Source organism: Rissa tridactyla, chromosome 1 (genome assembly GCF_028500815.1).
Source record: "Rissa tridactyla isolate bRisTri1 chromosome 1, bRisTri1.patW.cur.20221130, whole genome shotgun sequence".
Classification (NCBI taxonomy): domain Eukaryota; kingdom Metazoa; phylum Chordata; class Aves; order Charadriiformes; family Laridae; genus Rissa; species Rissa tridactyla.
In genome coordinates, this window is record NC_071466.1 from 180,520,960 (window position 1) to 180,547,033 (window position 26,074).

At 39.1% G+C, this 26,074-nt stretch overlaps 1 protein-coding gene across 1 annotated transcript in view; it reads right to left on the reverse strand.

Moving 5' to 3' along the window:
- NUP107 (nucleoporin 107) overlaps positions 1-26,074 on the reverse strand; it is a 34,270-nt gene that overhangs the window by 6,503 nt on the left and 1,693 nt on the right. The window contains exons 3-19 of the mRNA XM_054219938.1: positions 24,953-25,042; positions 18,574-18,689; positions 16,477-16,612; positions 14,431-14,534; positions 12,413-12,540; positions 12,044-12,092; positions 10,764-10,835; positions 10,102-10,190; positions 9,602-9,680; positions 8,514-8,627; positions 6,226-6,316; positions 5,103-5,179; positions 4,522-4,581; positions 2,993-3,138; positions 2,838-2,886; positions 1,646-1,715; positions 1,083-1,201 (exon numbers count right to left, since the gene is read on the reverse strand). Of these exons, the coding sequence (XP_054075913.1) occupies positions 1,083-1,201; positions 1,646-1,715; positions 2,838-2,886; positions 2,993-3,138; positions 4,522-4,581; positions 5,103-5,179; positions 6,226-6,316; positions 8,514-8,627; positions 9,602-9,680; positions 10,102-10,190; positions 10,764-10,835; positions 12,044-12,092; positions 12,413-12,540; positions 14,431-14,534; positions 16,477-16,612; positions 18,574-18,689; positions 24,953-25,042 (1,589 nt within the window). The remainder of the gene's footprint in view (positions 1-1,082; positions 1,202-1,645; positions 1,716-2,837; positions 2,887-2,992; positions 3,139-4,521; positions 4,582-5,102; positions 5,180-6,225; positions 6,317-8,513; positions 8,628-9,601; positions 9,681-10,101; positions 10,191-10,763; positions 10,836-12,043; positions 12,093-12,412; positions 12,541-14,430; positions 14,535-16,476; positions 16,613-18,573; positions 18,690-24,952; positions 25,043-26,074) is intronic.

Below are 26,074 nucleotides of genomic sequence, written 5' to 3' on the forward strand. Positions count from 1 at the left end.
TACAGATTTTCATCTAAGCATATACCTATGTGAATTGTACTCAAACATCAAGGAACATCATAAAAGCTCGCACAACTGCCTCTTCCCTCTGAGGTCTACTGAGGATTGATGAAGTAATCTTCCAGTAAATTTACCTACTCCAAAATTGTAGAGGCAACAACCAACAGTTACTCACAATCCCACAATGGAATTTATGTAGGAAATTGCACCTTTTTTGTCCTCTCTGTTAAACATATGCTAATGACTAGTTCTACCATACTTCAGCTTAAAGACCTACTCTATCAAATTTTGAGTCTGGATAAAATATGTATGTGTATAAACACACACAGGCACGTTCCCCTTAATTAGCTAAATGTTAACTGGCTTCAACATAAATTTCAACAAGGGAATGAAGCAATGATTAGAGGCATGAAAAAACATAATAACTCAGAGCTGTATTTAAATCATCTAATGAAAACACACATTTGTTTTTTGCCAAAAGAGGTTACATTAAGCAACTTGATACATAAGCGCTTTTAATTTTTAAAACAGTAGAAAAGGAGAGCTTCTAATTACTTGTGATTGCCTCAGAAAAGAGTAATTGCAGCCTACGTGACCCATCTGCGTATTTAGCATAAACAGGCTAGGTAGCCAGCAGGCTATACTTAGTATATATTTGGGGAAAATATGAAAGTTTAGCTAGTACAAATTACCTCAAGCAAATACATTTATGAGTTTACAGCAATAGGTACAATTCCAAGGACTGCGTATAAGGTCAGGTTATATTCAAAGCATCTTGGCTGCTACGAATAATCCTAACATTGAAGTTTGAGTCAGGTCCTTCTCAATAAAGGGCTTATGAGTAGAATCCATCATCCTCAAAAAATAATTTTAAAGCTGAACTGGAGGGGAGAAGGATGATCTTTTCTAATTTTGACTGTTGCATTTAGGCTCCAAGATCAACAAATACACTATTTAAACATGCAGCCCCTCATCAGCCTGTTAGTAATTCACCATCATTGTATGTAGCTTATATATTTACACACAATCATTTCTACTTCAAAAACTACCTATTGCTATGACAACAAAGCAAATAAACTTACCTTAGTCTGCAGACCTAAAGTGCGGAAAAACAGAATAAGGTGCGTCATGAAACGAAGGAGGTGTCCTGGCAGCACACTTCTGTCTTTGGAAAGCCATCTGCTGAATTCTTCCATCAAACCTATAGCCACCAAGGAAATGTCGATATTAGCCGTATCATGGGGAAAAAACACTTAAGAAATATTTTAAAATTGCGCATTTATTCAACAAATGTAATTTAGCATCAAAAGCCCAACAAAACAAAACAGCAACAGTTTTGGAAAGTTTTAGCCTGTTTGGCTTAAATATCTGCTGTATGTATGTTGTAATTTCTCAGAAAAAGTTACAGCAATAGTCTCACATATATTCTGACACATTTACATGACTTCATGACTTCTTTGAAAACTACCTTGTATGTCAAACTGCAGAGAGTCCCTACGGTTCTTGATTAAAGAAGCAGCTTAACTTTTAGGTGGAGTTTTCCTACTGTGTGCTTCTAAAATCCATTCACATAAAAGTTTCTGGAAAGGTCACTAGAAATAATGTAGTCAATTGACATTTAAAAATCACTTAGAGAAAAGCTCACCATCCACATCTCCCAGTATAATGAATTTCTGAATCACATGATAGTGTTCTTGATTCTCCTCTATAACCCTCTGGGGAGAGAAAAAGAAAGTTCAAACTTTGAATAAAATCTTATAGCATAATGTATAAAGAAAGCAAACTTATAAATAAAGTAAAGGTTCCTTAGGGAAAAAAGCTATCCTATTTCAAAGGGTATTCTGCATAAAGAGCAGGAGAAAAGGCACTTGCTACCTCAATGTCAAATTGCAAGAATATTGACAAACTGAAAGGAAGAACCAGAATATAGATCTGTAGAGTTAATACTTTCATGGAAGAGATCCAAGACTAAGGGCTTTTTGCATTGAAGAGGAGAACAAATAAGGACGTTACAGAGAATAGATTCTACAAAGTCACAGAAGAAGCAACAATGTGTATAAATCCTGAAAGAAAAGGCCTGTGAAACTTACTTGACGACAAGAGATTTTTTTTGATTTCCCAGTAGAGGAATTATATGCATGAAATACAATTCAAATGCACCTGTAAAGTTGCTACATGGTGAAAATTGCACTAGAAAGGCAAAGGCAGCTGGGTGTATCTGTGGCAGACCACATCAATCTGTAAGATGTCTTTCAACGTGTCTTTGTCTTAGCGATATGGTACATGCTATGTGTCTATTCCATCAAATAAGTGTAATTTCAATTTCATTGTTACAAAATTAACATATAAGTTATATATTCCATCTTAAATGAAGTAAGTAACCTGGGTGTTAAAAGTAACAAAGAAACACAGTCTGTTAAAGCAAACATGCTTTTAGATTTTGAAAGGCCTGTTTTGAAACGTGCACACAAACCTCCTATAGAGAAAACGGCATGTAATCAATCTTTGCACATTTTATCGAAGTGTTAAATAGTTGATTTACTCTATCTGCCTTGTATGTCTGACAACACCTGGCAGTCAGCCATTTCTTTAGCACGCCCAGCTAGTTTGGCAGATATGGGGCAAGACAAAACCTGTATCTTTTTCATCATTAAAGGTGGCAGCGTAAAGGAAAATCTATTTGAATTCAGAAATTACACATTACAGAGGTGGAAAACCTGCAATAAATCAGTCACTGTGCATATCTGAGCATTTCGTTAAATAGCGTAGTAGAAGTACAACTTAGTGAATAGTTAAAATAGTAAACAGTGAGGAGAAACACTGTAATTAATATGTACCTTTTTGTCTGTTGCCTGAAGTTCTTCAAAAACTTTTTCTGAAGTCCAGCTTCAAAGTAGGAGAGAAAAGGCAAAAAATGTTACCTTGAATATTCTAAACAGATCATACAGGATCCTTTGTTGAGTGTAGAAGCGTAATTTTACTTAAAACTTACTTCGTTTCTAAATAATCTCTAGGGAGCTCTTCTGTCTCCTCTGCCGTTATTACTGAGGTTCGTATTTCTTGCTCAACAAGAGTGTCCACCATGACCCTGAAATATGCCCAAACGGTATCTTCCCAGGTATCACAAACTGGGAGAAGCTACATATAAAAGAAACAGAGGAAAAATTATCAGAGATGGAAAACTATCAGAATCCGAACTCAGCAACTGTGATTTAGGATCAGATTTTCAGGCACCAAAGCAGACAAATAACCATCTTGAACTTTCACCAAAGCAGGATACAAAAAAATCCTTTCCCTGAATAATGCTCTAGTTCCTTGATTATCTTCTATCAAAGGCAGTCAAAAGAAAGCATCCTATCCTCCTTCCAGAAGCAGCACCACGGACACCATTCCCCCTCTTGTGTACCACCACCTCAGAAAAACAATGCAGATGAAGACTATCCACTTTTCTGGCCAATTATTTTCAGCCGGATCACTTTGCCTTACTGGGTTATGTCATGGTTGCACAAGTCACAGGGCAGCAGTGAGTGGTGAAGGTAGGAAGAAGTGAGTACTGCTGCTTTGGTGAGATATAAAGAACTTTATATCCACTTCTCTGAATCTTGCTAGGCTCTTGGAGCAGTGAAACCCCGGGACAAGTTCCAGAGAAAATGCTGCATTTCGTGAAACACTTCTCTCTTACAGTAATTTTAAAATTATTGAGTTTTACTGAAATTTAATTTCATTAAATGTCTCTCTGCTCTGTCACAAAAAGGTAAATACCTTCTGTTCTATAAGTCTGTATAATTTTACAATGACTTCTTTCCTGTAAAAGACCTAATTTTGAATTTCAATGAATAAAACCGGAAAACATTCTCTATTCCCCCTCTTCTTCTTTTCTGAATTATCTTTACTACATCATACCAAGATGGGTGTGTGGGAGCGGGGAATCAAGCTGCTCAAGTAGGAGCTTACCACTGATTACTATAACAGCAGGGAAGCTTTTATGATAGTCTGCAATGTTCGTCATTGTTCTTAAAAATAATAATAAAAAAGTCACTAGTTAGGCGTGGGAGAGCACAAAAACATCTGGAGGATTAAAACTAATGAGAGAACTACTTAAAGATAAAAGTGAGCATTGTACATAGTATAGAACCTATTGATAATGAAATTCGGGTACTGAGTATCTCTGGATATACCAACTCGTCCATAAGAATACTGTGCATGAGCAAGACGGTGACTATATAAGCTCTTAAATAACACTAAATTAGAACAGAACTAAACCAACAACATTAGAACTGTTTGTACTGAAACTTAGCAGAAATAATATTATGAGAAGTCTATCATGTATATTTAGTTAAAGCATGTCAATCCTACAAAGAACATGTCAACTAAAGCAGCAATGTTTGCTATTGTCCTGTTTACTAGATTTTTAAAAGTACAATAACTGGTAATTGCAGTATTTCTGATGATATCACTGTCACATAGGAGAAAGAAAATGCACAATTACCAAACACCACTTAAGTAGGAGGCCTGACATACCTGTTTGAGGTTTCCACTCAGTGCTGCATAGATTGCTCTCTCGTATCTATTAAACTGCTCCTAAAACAAACAGTAAAAAATTGTAATTTTTAATTAGAAAACACATATATTTTCTAGTCACTGTACATTTTATTAGAGATTAATCCATTACAAAATGTTCCATCTAACAGTTTCCAAGAAAAGCTGGAAGATCACAGGACATAACAGGAGCCAAAATAAGAACAGCAAGTGACTTCCCCTTCAGTTGTAACTTACATGAAAAATTTATATTGACCTGGAAAGAAAGAAAGCAATGTTTTTCCTTTCCCATTCAACTAAGTCAAGATGAAAGTAAAAGTTAGTGTCAGCAGTTTCACTTTCAACCAAATAAAAAAAGCCATACATTTCCTAAGCCTGAAAAATTAGTGCTGTTCATGTAGAGTTCTCACTACAAGACATAAATATGTTGTCTCAGAAGTCCTCTTAGAAACATTAATTGCAAATCCTATAAGCAGCCAACACAGAGGGGGTAGGTTTACTTAAAATCATGTTATAGCATTCAGAAAGTTCAATTAATATCAAGCACATCAGCATTATCTTACCTCTTCAGCCATACGCCAACAACTAATTTTCCAAATGCACCTGTATGGATTCCCTTGAACAGGCTCCAGCTCTTTTCCTACATGCAAAGGATAATTTAGAAAAAAAAAAAAAAAGGAAAAAAAGAAGAAAAAGGTGCTATTAGAAAAGGAGAAACCAGTAACAAGGTAAAGCCTATTTGCTGTTATTAACCCAATTCCAATCCCTTTGGAACTCTTCCCAAAGTATTTTAATGCTTTCAACTGGATCGCAACAGGGCTTTTCTGGGAAGTTTGTTAGATGCACAGTATTTTGAAAGCTTAGCTGCTATCTAGCTTTGAAGAAAATAATGGTTTTGACCATAACATATCTACAGTGTTTATATTTGGAAAACACAAAGTTAAGGAGCAATGGAACTTTTATATCTTAAGGAATACAAACTTCTAAAAAATGTCACTGCTTCAGTGCTGCTGTTCTGCATGCATCTGCACGAGCGCACGCACCATGGAATTAAGACTCATGTAACAGCAAGCTAGGTAGGTACACTAAAAACAAGGCAAGGACACTGGTGAAGCACACAGATAAAACTAACAGGCTACCAGGATTTCAAAAGTAGGAAAGCATTATGCCTTCCAGACCTGGCTATGCACAACACTTAGACACATTCTTAAATTCTTTCCTAATAAATCTTACAATGTCCTGAGCACAAAGGGAAAAAAGGCACTGTGTTATAAATAGTACCATGTGCAAGGAACTCCAGAATCAAGGAGAAAGGTAATTTAACAATTTTCATACATTTTAAAAGCACCTCTTTTTCCTGCATTTAAATTTGCTAAACTCTAGTCCTACTATACTTTTCTGAAGCTGGATAAAGAGTCCATCTTTTGTAAACAACTAAACGTTTGCTAGGTGGTACAAGTCAGATGTTGAGAAAATACAGACTGAAATATTGGATTTAGTGAACTCACACTTTCGCCTAAACCAACTTCAACATTAGTTTTTACACCTTCAACAGACACAGCAAAATACAAAAAAGGCTCTTAAGGGGAAAAGAAAGGGCTATTTCTCTTTGCCATAGACAGATATTAAGACAAAGCGCTCTGCCCTATTTTTACATCAGCCTCAAATGCACTTTGAAGTAGATACCTCCATTTATGTTAGGATCATGATATAATTTCCATCCTTCCAAAGTTGCAGCTCTCCAGGCCTGACCACATCGTTTGCATAAGCGCTGTGCCTGAAAAATAATGGATTTTCTCAGCAACAGACTTCAAGGTAGGAAAACCACACACTTCTCCTTTAAAAATCTGAACATTATCAAAACAGTTAATTTGTGTAGAGATTCTACTATGCAAAAAATAAGCACAAAGAACCTTAAACTCAAACTAACTGAAAGATTTCAAAGTAAATAAAATGTCATCAGTGGGTTTTTTCACTAAACATTTTAGTTTTGCAGTCAGTATTTATAGCAGCGTGAGCAATATGCTACAGACTCTTCTTTGCTAGCTTAAACAGCTGTTATGCGTCCTTCTGATAAGTTTAGTTTAAGGTGTCGTCTTGTTGCTTAGATGCATAATCCATCTCTTCATGCAGACATCTATTTTTCCAGTTGACTTCGCTTTCCAAACCCTTCATGCACTTCTAAGAAGAGCAATCCCACCTTTCCCATAATGATATTCAATAGTCTATGCACTAGCACAAACAGGTTTAATTCAAAGCTATTTTGAATAGTATGGAAAGTAGAGCAGAAACTATACAAAAAAGATTGCCTACAATTCTTCCAATCTACACCCCTGGGGAAAAAAAAAAAAAAAAGGCTGCTAAAGATTGTCTAATTAGTCTGACTGGTACTGTTCCAGGCCTGACAAAACAGTATGAACAGTGAGAGAAATTGCAATATGCAGTCTCAGTTTGTTTAGCCAAATTCTGTTCTTTTCACTCTGGAAGGCTGCAGACGTTCCACCATTTTGGGAATGGTGACAGACAGTAAATTTAAAGAACAGACAAGCAAGTTGTTCCAGCTTACTTGCTGCGTATTACCTGTTGTACGGTAAACGAACAGCAGTTCATTCTTAATTCAGAGTGAACTCTTTAACTTTTACTCTTTCAGTAGCGAATAACCCACTTCATGCTTATCAGACAGTAGGGACATCACAGCAGCGACTGCAGAACAACTGATGCTGCAAATTTATATTCATATTGCCCTGCAGCAATATGCTCATGTGCCCATACTATCAGAAAATGAATAGATGTGCATCACAGCGGAACAGAATACTAGCAAGTACCCATATTCCTAAGTCTAAGGTCTTGGGCACAAGAATCTCAAGTCCCTTTTTCTCCCCCCGTTACTCAAATGTCATTATGTATACACATAGAGCCTAGTATAAGGGAATCCGTTTCCAGCTGAGACCTTTAGACAACATCACAATACAAGTATTTACATGATTAGATCATGAAAGCCACTTCACAACCAGGAATCGTTACTGAGAACGGCTTTAGGACCAAAACTGCCTGAATTTTACTCAGCTAAGGATTAATGCAAAGTATACACATCATATATTCTCTAAGCTGTGGGAATAAGCAGACTTATAGTAAAAGAGTTAACGGAGGATAATAACGTGCTTTCTAGAATACTCAAATAAAGTCTGTCAGAGTTTTCACTGCTGAAGACTCTGCCAAACAATAAAGGTAAGAAAATGTAAGGCAGAAAGCAAGAAAGAAAAGTTACTTTAACTAATAAGAGTAACCGCTGTAAATAACTACGTTTCTTGACGGCAGTACTAGCCTATGGAGCTTGTGCACTGGTTCCCAGTTCTCAGTCCTGGGACACACCTCCAAATGTGCCATTGCAACTGTTTGTACAAAAAGGTGACAAAAATAGGCCTGACTCTCTCCCTCAATTCCACTCAGATCATATACTCAAGGGAATGTTAGAGGAGCACAGCAAGTAAATTTTGCTTAATTTAATGCTATTTCTAAGAAAAGCATACATCAAACCTCTCTCTATTCAAAATTGCAAGCACTTTCCACTCTAATGTATCTAGAAGGAAGCCTGTATGATAATCCACTGATTATTAGAGCTGCAGTTAGGAAGTTCTTTGAAACATTCTGTGTGTTTGTCTGGCAGTATTTAGTATCAAGCAACTACAGTAAAAAAAAATATTGTGAAACAACCAAAAAACCACAAGGATACAACGTTTTTTCCACAACATCTATTCTACATCCAAAATTACTTAATTAAATGCAAGATTTTATTAAAATACTAATTTAGCAGTCCATCACTGTCAGTATTGATAATAAACTGAAAATTAAATCACTACAAGCCAAATTTAAACAGACATTCTAGTACACAGCTTTTCAGTAGCTTTAATAGTAAAATTTAAAATAAGTTAAACCAGTTAACCAAGAAGATACTATAACTTTCTGCAGCTTACCTCATCTGTCATTCCTGCTCTGATGAGAGTGAAGAGATACTTCAATAACCTCGCATCATCTTCTCGGTCCAAATCATCAAGTGGCAGTTTCTGTCTTATAGGAGCATCTGGATCCTGTAAGGAAAAAAGTCACCATCCATCCACACAATGTCTATATGCCTCTTCTGATGATTTTCTGCCCTCTTTTAAAATTTGGAGTCGCTTTTTCACGTTGTCACAACAATCTATACAACCCATGCAATATCTAGCATGATACTTCCCTGTCTTTCCTCTCTTGTTTCTTTTATTCCTCTTCTGTAACTGTTCCTATCAGAAGGAGCCATTGCAATTTCTTTATTTACTCCACCACCTTGCTTTTTGCCCCAAACTTCTCATCTTCAAACATCCTTTCCCCTTCTGCCTCTCTACTTACCAGACTGTTTCTCCTCCTCCACCTTCTGAGAAGGCTTTTCACAACAGCTGTACTTGCTTCTACTTAATCCAAACAGATTTTCTCAAGCCAATCAATACCTCAGATCACTCCCCAATTCAATTAATCTTCTATGACTGCTTTGCTGTCACTGAGACAGTTCATTACCTCTTTCTACTGTACAGTCCTTTCTTTTCTTAGGACTGCCCTCCTATTAGCTTTTAGTATAGTAGCTCTCAAGAAATCCCATCAGGACTTGGTTTCGTTGTACTAGTTACTGTATAAAGACAGCATGCCCTTACCTGCAAGGGCTTCCAAACAGTTTTATAAGCTTTTCTGGTTATGAACACAGTTTGTTTCAGATATAAAAAGTACTAATAAAGTCATTTACTTCACCAAATAGAGTACAGGTACTTGTGGTGGGGGTGGGGTGGAGGTATGGAAGTGACTGCTGAAAAAAAACCAAACAGAAGTCCACGTATCCCAAAAGGAACTCCAGAGGTGTACTGTCTCACAATTTCTGTACTAATTTTCATCTTTCCCAACTTAAATGTTTTACAATTTTTAAATAGTACAACTACTTTTGGATAGCACAACTATCTAGTGGAAGGCTGTGAAAATAGCATATATGCTCTCTAACACATTTTGAAACCAAACCTTATTTTTAAATAATACTTACCAACTCTGTTACCAGAGCTCGAGAACTTCCAATGTATGTACTTAACTGTCGCTGCTTCAGGGTATGTAGCGTGTTCTCCCTGAAAGTAGTAAAATGTTTATGAGAAAAATGGTTTTTCTTTAGCAGGCACCTTTTAATAAGACACAAATATTGAAAGATATTTTTCGTTACATGGAATATGATTACAGAAGAGACACACTCGGTTTGGCTGATTTATCAATGGACTGTGTTACTTACTGTTGTGAAAATGCAACATTTCACAAGAAGTACAATATTGGAATAAATCCACATATCTTTGATTTCTGTCAAAAGCATCCATTATTTCAATTATTCATGTATTTAACAATTAATTTATTTCTGTATAAGCGAAATGTCCCATTAGTATTCACTATAAAGTCAGCCTAGAACAGAAATTCAACTTTGGATGAACACCGGATTCCAAAAGCCTCTATTAACACTCGATGGGAGCACGTATACAATCAAAGGTAGTCTGAACTCACCAGTATACAGACTTCGCATAAAACTCAATATTATCGGAGAAGTCCCCAATTTCATCCTTGGCAATACTCTCTAGCCAATCTACCACCAGCTAGAATAAAATTAAATTGCATTTTTAAAACAAACACGTAACAAATAGTATTTTAACTGCCTTGCTATCATCTCTGCATCTACTCTTTATCTACATGGTAACCAAAGGCATACACATCCTGAAGACTATTCCATTTTCATTTTAAGTAACCAATACAAAGGTTGTTTAGGCACTTGATCGCTATTTCTCACTAGATGCTGCAGTTACCACAGTTCTACTTAGAGTTTATTGATCACCATCAACAGTAACAGATGCTCTATATAGGACTACCCCTCAGCCTTCCATCCTCTCCAAGCTAGCCCGAAAAACATTTCTGATCTTTAGAAACTAAAGAGCATTATTTTTATGCGTACAAAGGATAACATACCCCAGTGAGTATAAAAAAAAGTATTAGAAATTTCTGATCTTTAGAAACTAAAGAGTATTATGCATAAAAAGAATAACACGCTTCAGTGAATATAAAGAAATAAGTATTAGAAACAGCTTAATAACGTGCACAGAGCATTAGTGTTATCAACATTTAACTCTCTACTGATCTATTTCCATTCTCATCTTAAAAACTTTCTATCATACCTGGCTTTGTCGAACAAGTGAATCTTTCTGAAACAAGTTGTCTACGTTTGTCTTTTCACTAGCAGTTAAAACCTATTTAAGAAAAAGCTGATTATTACTTTATGGGAAAAAACCCCAAACTTGGCACAAAACCATGAATACCAAACTGAACACATACTAACTCACAAACTTTACACAAGTTCAGTATGCTACCTCTCCCCTGCCCCTTTTTTAAAAACAGAGACACTATACATTTGTTTTATTTGGATGATCTTTTACATTCAGTTACACTAAAAGCTGTAAAAAATGAGATTCAGAACATAATTCACAAATGTATGACCACAGAAAGATTCTACATAGTAGATCCACTGATTCCATTAACTGCAATCATCCTAAATCTCATTTATTACTGTATACATAAAAAGGATTATGTTTTCCAAGACCATATGCACACTTAACGTGAACAAGTGAAAAAAAAACACCACCAAAAACCCAACCACAGAACCCTGATCCTTCTATCTGTTCTCCAGCATTAATTTAGCTTTCATTAGGCTTGCAACAAAAAGAGAACAGAAGATGCATTTTCCTAAAAAATGTAGGTAGGAGGAGATTGTTTTTTGGCACAGCATTGTTTAATAGTGACAACTTAGCAGTGGGAATCCTAGCGGAAGCTATTTTATAACTGAGAACAAAGCAACTGCTATCATAAATTTTACAAAGGCAGAGTCACTTTACTTATTGTTTTGTCTTCCTAAGCATATTCTGGCAGCAAAGGCTCGAAGCACTGTATTGACATAGACAAGAAGACTACAGCTAAAACAAGAATGATAAAAAATTTGGATTTCTCTTGGGATAAATTGGAATCAGGATTGCAAAGGCTAGACAGCTGGAGAACACATGTTCTTCTTTTAGACAAAGCAAAATTATCTCTGACCTATGGGAACATTACCACTATTGATGCAACTTCTTAAAAGAAATAAAGTTATTTCTAGTAGATTTTCAAAGTGTATGTGGAATACTTTAGGAAATAAATCATAAACTATACAATATTTTTTACACTAGCATTTTCTCTTTAGAACTGAATATTTAAATTCACTTTTCACAGTATATAAAATAATTTAATTTATGTCTTGATAAAAATAAAATCAGTATCATTTTTGTTTACATTCTTTCAACCTTTGAATTTCGAGTGGCTGCAATATTGAGATGGTGAAAATAAAATATGAGCATTTATTTTGTAGTTAGCTTATTTAGCTTATTACATAGCTTAAAAAAAACCCACCCCAAAACTCCAAGCTTACTGTGATATCAAATGCAGTTTCATCTTCCAATGCAGACTGTATTCTGTCTCTAGAAATAAAAGTGCAAAATGTTAATGAATAAAATTAAACTGAGAAAATTCACCATAATGCATAAATGAAAGCACTTAAAAATACCTTTACAAAAATGTTCTTTTAAAAAAATACTAGAAGATGTGAAGGTAATAAGAATAGGCCCATTTACAACTTTCATTTCTGTAAATAGATAGAGATATATATCAGGACCTAGTTCCATAAACAGATTATTAATAGGTACTTAATTGCTTCACTCCATATTTATAAACTCATAAAAAATATATCCAAGAATGTCATCTCAGTGAAAAAATATAGCATGCTTTTCAAAGGAATTACCTATAAAGTGAGGACAAGAGTCTCCAAGTTACCATCTCCTGCTTGAGAAGCCACAAGACACTGGCAGTTTTTGAAAACTTTTGCTGTCCAGGAGTTGCCCGATAAACTATTTTCCCTAGTATATTCACCTGAGGTAGATAAATTTATCCATAGTTAATATTGTCCAACATTGTATTTTTTTTCTAAGCCATTACAGCAATCTTATCCTGAATGCTTTCAACAACCAAGTTTGATCGCTATCTCCTCAAAATAGGTAAATGATACTCCACACCATAAATTCCCTCAATTATTAACTAAAATAATATTATTACAGCCTACAGGCCATAAACCACGAGAGTAGCTTTGTTTTGCAAGGCACTGTACAAACACAGCATAAAACCAGCTTGTGTTGATCAATTAAAAAGTACCAAAAGACTGGGTGGGAGAGAAGGCAATGACTGAAAAAACCAAAACCAAAACACAAACCACCAAAACCCCCAACCTGTTTTCCATGTACATGAATATCAAACACGAAGTCAGCCGTACTGGCATTTGCAACCCACTTATGTGGCATTTAACATTTATCGGTGCCTGAAAGATACCCTTTCCTTTCTGGCTCTGTTAAATGAGGAAACCTGAACTGCTAGTTACCACATAATTTACAGTATCACCAAAATTAAATTCTATTATCTTTTGCTTCATTTATTATGAAGAAAACTTAGACAATAAAGTCTTCAACATCAGTAGCTAGCTCCAGAGCTCCTACTACTTCTGAGAACAGCCCTGAACTCTTACATTTTAGGAGTACCCAATTTCTCAGGCATCAATATATTCATTGGTTTTCAAGTGGAAGGTGAACAACAGATTTGGAGAAAAGAATGAGGTGTACCATCACAATGCAAGACAGAAGCATGATCTTCTGTTCCCTTCTATTACATCCCACAAAATATGAAGAGTTCATGGCTGCTAGGAGCCACTGGACTGACCTCAGGGTACAGCCGAGAAGCAGCATGAGAGCTCAGGGCTGTCCCTCCACCCCCATCCCAAGCCCTGTCACAGCAACATCCAAGCCAATCCTTGGAGCAACATCCTTCACTCTACTTTGTAGGTTCTTGGCAACATCCAGTCAACTCCCCCCAGTTCCACATGGCCTAAAACAACCGTTCTGTATTCCATGATCTTGTAGATGGTATCCATATTCTCAAACAGGAGGAATGGAAGGGTCTTTCTTTTCCCTTTTGTCTCAGAAGTTCCACTGTCTCACAAAATAATTAAATTTATTTTCCTTCTCGTCTGCTTCCCACTTGGGAACACAACTGTGGTACACACCTCATTAAAAATCTTGGTGTTCTCCCACTCAGCCCAACAACAAATTTGCACCAAACAGGCTTAGCAACCTTCTACCAAGAACACATTTTCTTAACACAGACACAGGTATGAAGTCTCTTAAAAAAGAATATCTGCCCAGCTCCCTCTTTTGTCATCAACGCTTATGGACAGAAGCATCATAATTTCTTCCTTTCAAACTGTCAGTCCCTGCTGATCCCGAACAGCCAATCAGCAGTCAACAGCCAATCAAATAAAAAACTGTACCTAAAAGCAGAGACACCTTAAATCTAACGTTGAGCCCTCTACTGCCAGCTTGTTAGTAATGTAGCAGAAAACTCTTAAAGCATCATAATACAATGATTTTATTTATTTATACCTGAGAGAAATAAGTACTTTTAAACCCAGCTTATTATCATTATCAAAAAATCTATACATCTGCTCATGTTTATTGTCACTTGGCACTTGCAGTGGAATAGCAGCCAGATGACATTTTTAGTATTCAGCAAGCTACACAATGGGTATTCCTGTGCCAAAGTAGTGTATGAGGAAAGAGAGATGCTATTCAATGCTAGTGTTCAGTGACTCATAAGACTGCAACCAGCTGGAAAATTTAAATCATCTATGTTAAGCACCGTGACTTCTCATCTTAAAAAAAAATAGGGAAGGGACTGTAAAATAAAGTAAACAAAAAACCCAAGCAAACTACTTACCTGACTGTTACAAATACTTTCATACTCATCCACAAGATCAAAAATAGTAGTTGATGTATGCTTCAGGAAGGAATGCAGAAAGTCTGAGTACATGCTCATAGTAGCTAAAACAGATTTAAAAAGAAACAGCCATATTAGTCAGGCACAACCTGATAAAAAAAACTCAACACGCTACAAAAAAAAAAATAATCTTTCTGATGACAAGGCGTCTAATCTTTTGTAAATCTAAATGAGCACAATGACAATACGAACTATTTATATCCCATAAAGTCAGAAGGGAAAGGGAAAAAAGGAAGACCCGGGGAACTACAGATGGGTCAGTCTCACCTCTGTGCCTGGCAAGATCATGGAGCAGATCCTCCTGGAAACTCTGCTAAGGCACATGGAAAATAAGGAGGTGATTGGTGACAGCCAACATGGCTTCACCAAAGGCGAGTCGTGCCTGAAAACTACGATGCTGCCACAGCATTGGTAGATAAGAGGAGAGCAACCGACGTCATCTACCTGGACTTATGCAAAGCGTTTGACACTGTCCCACATGACATCCTGGTCTCTAAATTGGAAAGGCATGGATTTGATGGATGGACTACTTGGTGGATAAGGAACTGGCTAGATGGCTGCACTCAAAGGGTTGTGGTCAACAGCTCAATGTCCAAGTGGAAACCAGTGACGAGTGGCATTCCTCAGGGGTCAGTACTGGGAGCAGTGCTGTTTAACATCTTTGTCGGTGACACAGATGGTGAGACTGAGTGCACTCACAGCAAGTTTGCCGATGACACCAAGCTGTGTGAAGCGGTTGACATGCTGGAGGGAAGGGATGCCATCCAGAAGGACGTGGACAGGCTTGAGAGGTGAGCCCGTGCAAACCTCATGAAGTTCAACCAGGCCATGTGCAAAGTCGTGCACCTGGGTCATGGCAATCCCAGGCACAAATACAGGTTGGGCGGAGAATGGCTTGAGAGCAGCCCTGAGGAGAAGGACTTGGGGGTGGTGGTGGATGAGAGGCTCAACATGAGCAGGCAATGCACGCCTGCAGCTCAAAAAGCCAACTGCATCCTGGGCTGCATCAAAAGAAGCATGGCCAGCAGGTCGAGGGAGGTGATTCTACCCCTCTACTCTGCTCTGGTGAGACCCCACCTGGAGCACTGCGTCCAGCTCTGGGGCCCTCAGCACAAGAAGGACACGGACCTGTTGGAACGGGTCCAGCAGAGGGCCACGAAGATGATCAGAGGGCTGGAGCACCTACGCCATGAGGACAGGCTGAGAGAGTTGGGGTTATTCAGCCTGGAGAAGAGAAGGCTCTGGGGAGACCTCATCCCAGGGAGACCTCCCCTGCAGGGAGCCTTCCAGTATCTAAAGGGGGCCTACAGGAAAGATGGGGAGGGACTCTTTATCAGGGAGTGTAGTGATAGGAGGAGGGGTAACAGTTTTAAACTGAAAGAAGGGAGATTTAGATTAGATATTAGGAAGAAATTCTTTACTGTGTGGGTGGTAAGACACTGGAACAGATTTCCCAGGGAAGCTGTGGATGCCCCATCCCTGGAAGTGTTCAAGGCCAGGCTGGATGGGGCTTTGAGCAGCCTGGTCTAGTGGGAGGTGTCCCTGCCCATGGCAGGGGGGTTGAAACGAGATGATCTTTAAGGTCCCTTCCTACCCTTCTATGATTCTATAAGAACTTATCAGCTAAGATAGTAAGATACATAGAAGCTGCGAGGTAAGTCAAGTAATTATAAAACTTTTGCTGTAAATATGTCATCTGAGAAAGTTTTAACAACAAACTCATTTGTGTATCTCCACAAAACTAATCTGGTTTGTGTCTTACATCACTACAGTATCCCATTTGTGCCATCAGGTTCCAGAGAAGACTCAAACCCTCAAAACTCCAATAACTGGAAGAGATTAACTTTCTGAACTTTTTAAACTAGACTGTTTTTGACAAAGAAAAATCTCAGCAAAATAATACAGAAAAAAAAAGAGAACATATACATTTATATCCAACAAATAAAAAATGGAGTCAATTATTACGAAAAATTCAGACTGTCTCACCAGCTTCCCCGGGATCATCCTCACGCAGCAGTACAGCGCTCATAGTGACATCTTCTGTCATATTGGACATGTCTAGATTTACAAACATTCCTGTATGCTGAGGGGAGAGTGCCATTGTCCAGCTACTTTCATCCAGCTAAAATCGTAACAAGAACATACGGAAAATAAATAGCAATCTCAGACTACTATAAGACTAGCTCCAAGTTTTTTCATTCTATATGAATGGTATAATAGAGCAATTCTAAAAGTGAATGGTGAAATAACTGCCATAAGAAAAGGTACAACTGAGCCTTTAACAAAAAGCTCTGAAAAGATAAATTTTAACCTGGATAAGGAAATTCTCAATGTTTTTTTCAGGAAATAACTAAAGTAGAAGCTAATCTAATAAGACCTTCCATTTTAGAACACCATGTATCACTTCTCATCTTAAAACAAATAAATAACTCTAAACTTTCATATTCTATTATGCTAAATGTTTACTTAGTATTCTGTCATTCAAAGTAAAAAGAGAGAGAATAACATTGACTAGTTTGTAAAGCAGCTGTGAAAAGTTAAGCAAAATAGTTAAAATTTGAATCAGAACCATTTACCAGTCTTTCAACCTTCTTGGTGCATTGCTCAAAATCATTTGATCGAATGAAGGAATACATGTTTAAAATAATAGCAAGTATCAGAATATTAAAGGGGGAAATAAAGACATACCTATATTTTTGGGAGGGTATTTCAGGGGAGGTATTTGATAACATATCGGATGTCAGAGCAGCAAAATGGCCAAAACAGAAGACAGACTTGTACATACACTACACTGATAGGACAGCTTCCTATACCTGTTTCCATGACAGCAATTGTTTTCTTGGCAGCAATTAATGCTATACAAAGAACCTAGAGAGGTGCAACTGGTTCATTCTTTTTCCAGACTCTTACAATAGTCCCACCCAAACAAGTACAAACAAGGAACCAGTTGACACTGCTGTAACAGTCTCTTAAGCATATCCAAAAACTGTGGACATATACCCGTTATTCTTCCTTTTATGCCCCTGTTTCTACCCACAGTATTTCTCTTGCCTGATTTCTCTCTGCCATTATTGCCCTCTAGCCAACCAGAACAGAATGCTATAGCACTCTGACTGCAGAGTAAAAATAACAAGAAACTCAGTTCCAATAAAATCATATCAGGTCATATCATAAAAAGGGCTGATGAGTATTCTTATCTGCCAGCAAGTAAATTTCCACAAGACATAATTTTAAGCCCTTTTTCCATCACTCTCCTGTGAAAGCCTTTGTCTAGTCTCAAGTTTCCCCCTGCAAATCTAAACTACGTTCAAGTCAGAGCATTAAATGCTAAACTAAAATGCACTCCACTTACAAAACAGTAGTTACAGAATGGCAGGAGGCTCTGAATCAGAGGAAAAGTACCACTGCTAAGAGTTGTATACATGTTGATGAACTAGGCCCCAGAATGCAATAATTTAAAGAAACAAATGGTCTGTAACAGACTTTAGAAAAAAACAGAAGGGAGAATGAATTAAAACGCACATACAGAAAGACAACTTGTTTTGAGTTAATTTAAAAATAAATGGAGATAAAATACTTCAGATGTCCCTACTGATAACTTTTCTAATCACTGTTTTTCCAAAAACATTACAGTAGAAGATAATTAATGTCATCTGAAAACTCATCAGAAAAGCTTGTTCTTTGAAGTCCAAACCTTAACACCCAAGTGAAGCCTAATACTGGAGAGTGCTAAAATAAGAAAAATTCTGGAGGTTTAACTTGCTGTCACAGCAGAATTGTCTTTGAAGAATTTGTAAACAAGCAAAGTGAAGATTTTTGTAGTCACGAGCTGGTGTTCTAAGGACTACCTTAACACACTGTGTGTATTTAGCAAGTCCTTAAACCCCTCTATTATTCCTCACTGCATCATCTCAAAGGCCACCACAGTAATAAATAATACTAGTAGCAAGCAGCAACAGTACTAGCAAGCTTGTACCACCCACAGTTTGTCCTTGGTGCAAACAACACTGAAACACTGTAAACTTTTAGTTCCTTATAAGTTTCACAGAAACAAAAGAGAAAAAGGTGCTCTAACCATCTTACCGTTGACAGATTGCCAAAAAGTCCAGGAGCTGGTAGAATCAGAGGAGATTTCCCTCCTGTTCCCAGGATGGCAGACACATCTGATGGCTTCATGGAGCTTCGAGTTAGTGCAGTACCTGAGAGAGAGAGAGAGCCTTTTCTGAAAAAGTATTTAAGGCCACTATGCTTTATCAAGGAGCTCTTATAATGAAGTATTCACAAAATCCTGCTCAGTCACACAAGAAACAGACAAACCAACCTGATGGAGAAATAACTTGCTCCTGTCCATCATCATTTTCCTTCCATCAGAAGGCTTACACCAAACCCACGAATACCAATTATAACAGAAAAACAAGTCTTAGGCCCAACAACACTTAGAAATAAGGAGGTTAATTATCAATAATGGTACTTAATAATCTACACATCTAGTTACACTAGAGTTATACAAAAACTCTGTCAACCAAGTCCAGAGCGTACCCAAGCCCTAGTTTTTTTTCCAAGTAGGGCCCGTATAAATGTAAAGACAAAGCCTATCTATTGTCATTTCAGTTCCTCCTGAAATCCATCAGCGTTTCAGATAGAAGTCTGAAGCCAGGTTGAAGCCAGCCATCCATGAGCCAGCAGTGTGCCCTTGTCGCCAAGAAGGCCAATGGCATCCTGGGCTGCATAGGGAAGACTGTGGCCAGTAGGTCGAGGGAGGTCATTCTCCCCCTCTACTCTGCACTGGTGAGGCCACAACTGGAGTACTGTGTCCAGTTTTGGGCTCCCCAGTTCAAGAGGGACAGGGAACTACTGGAGTGAGTCCAGCGAAGGGCAACCAAGATGATTATGGGACTGGAGCACCTCCCTTATGAGGAAAGGCTGAAAGAGCTGGGACTCTTTAGCCTGGAGAAGAGAAGCTTGAGGGGGGACCTGATTAATGTTTACAAGTACCTAAAGGGTGGGTTTAAGGAGGACGGAGCCAGGCTCTTTTCAATGGTTCCCAGTGACAGGACAAGGGGCAATGGGCACAAGCTAGAACATAGGAATTTCTGTTCAAATACACGGAAAAACTTCTTTACGGTGAGGGTGACAGTGCACTGGAACAGGCTGCCCAGGGAGGTTGTGGAGTCCCCTTCTCTGGAGATTTTCAAGACCCGCCTGGATGCAGCCCTGAGGGATGTGCTTTAGGCAATCCTGCTCTAGCAGGGGAGCTGGACTAGATGATCTCTAGAGGTCCCTTCCAACTCTGAAGATTCCGTGATTCCGTGAAGGTAAGCGTATATATGCACCAAATATGTGACACACCTTCAGCTACTAGAGTTCATAGGTAAACACACACCATGAGCATAAATAGCAAAAAATCTCCAGTCACTCTGGAAATTGGTCTCCAAACTCTTAAAGCAAAAGACAACCACAAGTCTGCTCTACCAAGCACTACATTTACTCCAGACACTTCTGCACACCAGTGCAGTGGCTAGTGTTCCCAGGAATATCTGACCCATGTTAAAAACAGAGACACTGCTTTGCAAGACAATAAATACCACATCCTATGACCACAAGGAGCTCCACCACAACAGACTTGCATACAGCACAAGGATGACAGAATTTGCACTGAGACAGTAGCTGATTTGGTCCCCCTTTGGTAAGCCACCTAAAAACATTGGTTGCATTAAGACAGTGACAGCTAATTCAGGAGGTGTGTCAACAGTGGTAAAAAGGGCACGGCACACGGTCCCAACACTTTGTTTGCAAATTTGCAGAGAGAAGTGCTTATACAGCCCTCAACAGCAGTTCCTGATAACAAGACAGTTTCAGTCAGCATTGATGTTTCATTTTGAACTTGAGGACTGCTGGAATTGGAGGCATCAAAGACGCCTACAACAGCATATAACAATCGCAAAATAAAGAGCATATCCAGTGTGTCCACCAGACTCCACCCAGTTTGGAAGCAGAAGATCAAATGCCTATGGCACTTTTTTTCTTCTCACACCCAGCGCCTGAGGTAAATAGAACTTTCTTCGAATGTCCTCAGTTGTGAAGATCACCAAGAGCGTACCTCATCAGATCTCTGACACCGTCAAATTATAAGGGGGCAACGTCATTGCAAACAGGTACAGGGACACTAGAAGGCTTCATATCAACAGGTAGATTTGGTTTTCCATGCATCGGTTTCACACAGATCAAGAAAGCTGAAGAACCCAAGGTTTCTGTCCTTGTACCAGCACATATCTTGAATCACCACGAATAAATTTTCCCTAAACTCTTGAGACATGAAAGTCAGGCATACAGAAGATCAAAGACACAAATCAATTTTCAACCTGTAGAACTAGAATTATGGCTACTAACATTAACAGTCTGACTCTGAAGTTACCGATCAAAGCATTTAAATTGTTAGTGGCTCATCTTTCTGTCCTGCATGATACTAGAAAATAACTGGTATAACCCCCCTCACCCATATGATACAATGCACTCAAGGTTAAGAATTTACAGGATGGCAGAAAATAACGATGTTGAATAATCCTCAAACACAGTTTCTAATACCCCTAATCCACAATTAGGAGCAACTGACATCAAAGGAAGCAAAAAAACCCTTGTCCTCAGGAGAGGAGATAATGGATGCACTTCATAAGAACACTTTAAATGTTCCACTGTAGGAATGGGGCTGTAAAATGGGAAGAAAAACAGGAGTGAAAATGCTGATGCTTTGTTTGTTGCAGAATCTTCAGGCAGTCTGAAAGAGAAGTAGCTCTAGTCTACGCAGCAGACGACACTTGTGACTCTCAGAAAACCCCTACGATGCAGTGGCAGAGGTAAAACAGAAGAAAGCCAGGATGCCAAGGAGAAATGCAGGGTTGTAACAAAGAAGCGCAGAAGCCTTTGGATTAAATAATGCAGGGACATCCAATAGCAAACCTTTAGTAAGGACTGCCTGTCCACTCATAATGCTCTTTGAAGATTTATCACTAATCATAGCCACACATGTGGATAAATGTCAGCTGTGTTTAGGGAAGTCTGTATTATTCAGAAACCAGAAAGTCTCCTTCTGAAGTCTGTTAAAAAATAGATGGTAGGTTTACAGAGTATATGCTGTCTAGTAACATAGCCTGATGTAACATCTCTATGATGACCAGCCATACAATGAACACAACTGCTCAACATTAAATCTGCTTGATCACAGTATTTTGCATCTATGATCTCTACTTTCACCTGACACCAACTCTCCATATTTTTTGGGGGCAGCTGCTGCACAAGCTAACTGCACACTACCTCTTACTGAAATTCTGTACTGTTGAACTTTTTGAAAAGATAAAACAGAAACTTCAAAGTGACACAATTGTGGCTAGCTGTTAGATCAACATACTAAATGAAATAAAGATCATAACTGAAGACTGACAATGGTCAAGATGGTATACACATCCTCTAATTTGAAGATAAAAGTGGGAAAAGAGCTACTTGTTTTTCAAGTGCTCTCTGACCATCACAGCATGACACACAACGCTTCTCTCTTAAAATAACTAACACATCACCCATCTCCAAGCAGTCCTGAAAGGAGGATCATAGAATCTTCATGGTTGGAAAGGACCTTTGAGATCATCGAGTCCAACCAAACAACCTACAATCTCTGCCACTAGAGCATGCCCTGAAGTGCCAAATCTAGATGTTTCTTAAATACCTCTAGGGATGGTGACTCAACCACCTCCCTGGGCAGGCTGTTCCAGTGCCTGACCACTCTTTCAGTAAAGTAATTCTTCCTAATATCTAATCTAAACCTCCCCTGCCGCAACTTCAGACCATTTCCTCTGGTCCTGTCATTATTCACCTGGGAGAAGAGGCCAACACCCACCTCTCTCCAACCTCCTTTCAGGTAGTTGTAGAGGGCAACGAGGTCTCCCCTCAGCCTCCTCTTCTCCAAGCTAAACATGCCCAGCTCCCTCAGCCTCTCCTCATATGACCTGGTCTCCAGACCCCTCACCAGCCTGGTAGCTCTCCTCTGGACACAATCGAGCACTTCCATGTCCCTCTTGTACAGAGGGGCCCAGAACTGAACACAGCACTCGAGGCGAGGCCTCACCAGTGCCGAGTACAGAGGCACCATCACTTCCCTGCTCCTGCTGGCCACGCTGTTCCTGATACAAGCCAGAATGCTGTTGGCCTTCTTGGCCACCTGGGCACACTGCTGGCCCATGTTAAGCTGGCTGTCCACCAGCACCCCCAGGTCCTTTTCTGCTGGGCAGCTTTCCAGCCACTCTTCCCCAAGCCTGTAGCGTTGCTTGGGGTTGTTGTGACCAAAATGCAGGACCCGGCACTTGGCTTTATTAAACCTCATACAGTTGGCCTTGGCGCATTGATCCGGCCTGTCCAGGTCCCTCTGTAGAGCCTTCCTACCCTCAAGCAGATCAACACTCCCACCTAGCTTGGTGTCATCTGCAAACTTACTGATGGTGCACTCAATCCCCTCATCCACATCATTGATAAAGGTATTAAACAAAACTGGCCCCAAAACTGAGCCCTGAGGGACACCACTGGTGACCGGCCGCCAAGAGGATTTCACCCCATTCATCACAACTCTCTGGGCACGGCCATCCAGCCAGTTTTTAACCCAGCGAAGAGTACCCTTGTCTATGCCATGATTCGCCAGCTTCTCCAGGAGAATGCTGTGGGGGATGGTGTCAAAGGCCTTACCAAAGTCCCGACAGACAATGTCCACAGCCTTCCCCGCATCCAGAAGGCGGGACACGTGATCATAGAAAGAGATCAGGTCGGTTAAGCATGTTGGTTAAGGATGTGGAGCAGCAGAAAGTTCAACCACCCTCTCCGAGCTTGCTGGAAAACCCACTGGCTAGATGATAACAAAAAAGAGGAATCCCTTATATAAATGCCTGAATGATGACAAAATAAAGACTACAGGAAGAGACTGAGAAGGAAAAGGGAGGTAAGCCCTGATGATGACATGGAAATGTGTGGAATGGGCATGTTTCTTTATTTCAGCCACAACTAGTGAGGGAGGCTCTAAGAGGATTACAGATCTTTTCACAGGATGTTTAGTGTCAAGTCAACACTAAGAACCACTTGCAGTTTCATTGTGAGAGCTCTCAATGCTGACACACAAGTAGCTCGTGCTTGAGAAGGCGGCTGACGCTAGCAGCATTTATCTTCGCTGCTGGCTGCCAAAACAGAAGCCACTAGATATTACACTAAACGAGAACAAGCAAGGGCCACAGAGAACTTGTCAGGAACCCTGAGAAATCACGAAGAATCGGTCTCTCTGGAACTTGATATCTTTGCACCAGTGCCAGTTTGGGAATAACCCCCAACACACTCCTAGTATGAGTCAGCTGATGCAGAACACAGGGGTTGAGACTGGGAGGTTTCAGAGCAACCTGACCCTAGCCACCACATGTGGTTCCACAGCCTTTCTGTGAGGTGTGCCGTCTAATTTCTTCTTCTGCAAGTGGAGAGGGAAATCATTTACTGATGCAACCAATAAATACACCTGGTAGAAAGGTCAGCAACAGAATTAGCCTGCCACAAAAACAAGGATGGAAAAATACCCAAAGAGATATTACACAACAGACAATCTTGAATAATTAAAAGCTACTGCAAAACCAAAAGGTTGCAAAAAAGCAGGAAACACAACAAACTAGATTGCTGACTAGAAAGGCAAGAATCAGTTTCAATGTGACACTTGAGAGAAACTGAAATGACACTGGACCTACTCTTGTGCCAAATAAACAAAATGAAGCTCAAACACCCTCTAAAAACTGAAAAGCAAAAATCCATTTGCAGTCAGCAACAGCATAAGTACATAACATATGAACGTATACGTTGACCGCTACTAGGTGGTTTTTTCCATATTTATAAATGTGTTTAACTTCAGAATCACAAAATCGCCAAGTAGTTGAAGTTGGAAGGAACCTCTGGAGACCATCTGCTCCAACCCCCCTGCCCAAAGCAGTGTCTGGCTGCTCAGGACTTTGTCCAGTCAGTTTTGGTTATCTCCAAGAACGTAGACTCCACAGATCGTCTGAGCAACCAGTTCTGTCATTCAGTCACCCTTATGGGAAAAGTTTTTTCTTACCTTTAAACAGAATTCCTTGTATAACCTGTTCTGTCTACTGCCTCTTGTCTTTTCACTGAGGACCACCAAGAAGAACCTGGCTATCTTTTTACTCCCTCCCACCAGGTATTTATACACATTGACAAGATCCCTCTGAGCCTTCTCTCTCCCAGGCTAAACAATCCCAGCTCTTCTCAGCCTCTCCCTCTAATGTCAGATGCTCCAAACCCCTAATCGACTTCTTGGCCCTTCGCTGGACCCAATATAGTGCATCCCTGTCTTTCTCCTTATGAATTGTTATCAGTTATGAAGTCCAAGTGTATTATTCCTTTAACTAAACACTAAAGAAAATAATCTTACCTGGCTGGCGAAGCAATGAACCAGGAGTTCGGGAAATCAGCTGGCTTCTGGGTGTCATGTTTCCAATAGTGTCATCCAGAGATGTAAGAACTGATTAATAAACAAGTCAAGAAATGCTCTCCTAAAAATGCTTTTGGCCCATTCAAAATGATTGCGAGTACTTGGAAAGAAGAAATATTTTGCTGTAGCTCAAATATTATGAAGATTACACCTCTTGTCTTTCAGACTAAAGCAGAAAGTCCCATTCATAAGCCTGAGTTAGGGCACAAAATGTTTCACCAGAAGCTTAAAAGCTGGAGGCCTAAAAGGGAAACTGCAAAGAAAAGTTCAGAAACATTAGCACGACGGGTCTGGGACTCCTCATAACTGCTCAGATCAAAGAATACTTTTGCCTCACGAGGAGCTGCTTTATGCTACATAAACCATAACAAGAAAACCTGAGACTGAATGCATTTAAAAATAATTTCTCTCTCTCTCTTGGTTCCAGGATGCTGATGACTAACAGAAGTTGCTCTGCTTCACTTCTTACTGTCAGCAACTAGGTTCAGTGCTCTAGGTATGGTTTTCTAAGAAGTAGTGTGTAACAGTTTCAGTATTCTATGTTATGTCAGTGTCCAAGAACATCATGATTCTTAGGGACAATGAAATTAGGTCCAATATCTCACTACTTTTATTCTGCTTGCAAAAAAACAGAAGGACAAGCAAATGTACTGGATTCCTTTCCTATCATAGCCAGAGAAATAGCATTATATTAGCTGTCAAATTAGACGGTATTTTTTTTCTTATTGTAAATAAGTGGGGGAAAAAAATTCTAGGGAAATATAAATCTATGTCTGTGCTCTCCTCTTGCTATTACTGTCGATGGAAAGTTCAGACACAACGAATGATCACAATACTCTGATACCACAATACATGCAAAAGAGCACAAAACCATAGAATTAAGATATAATGGAGTGAAGAAAACTTCATTTTTTCAAAAACTGACATGGAATCAGCTGTGGCTCACATAATTCTCTAGGCTGATGTCAACCTGAGTTCCTAAGCCCATGAAAAACTGTAAAACACCACGCTACACAAATGTGACGGCACAAATTCAGGAGACAGACAATGCAACACCCGTGA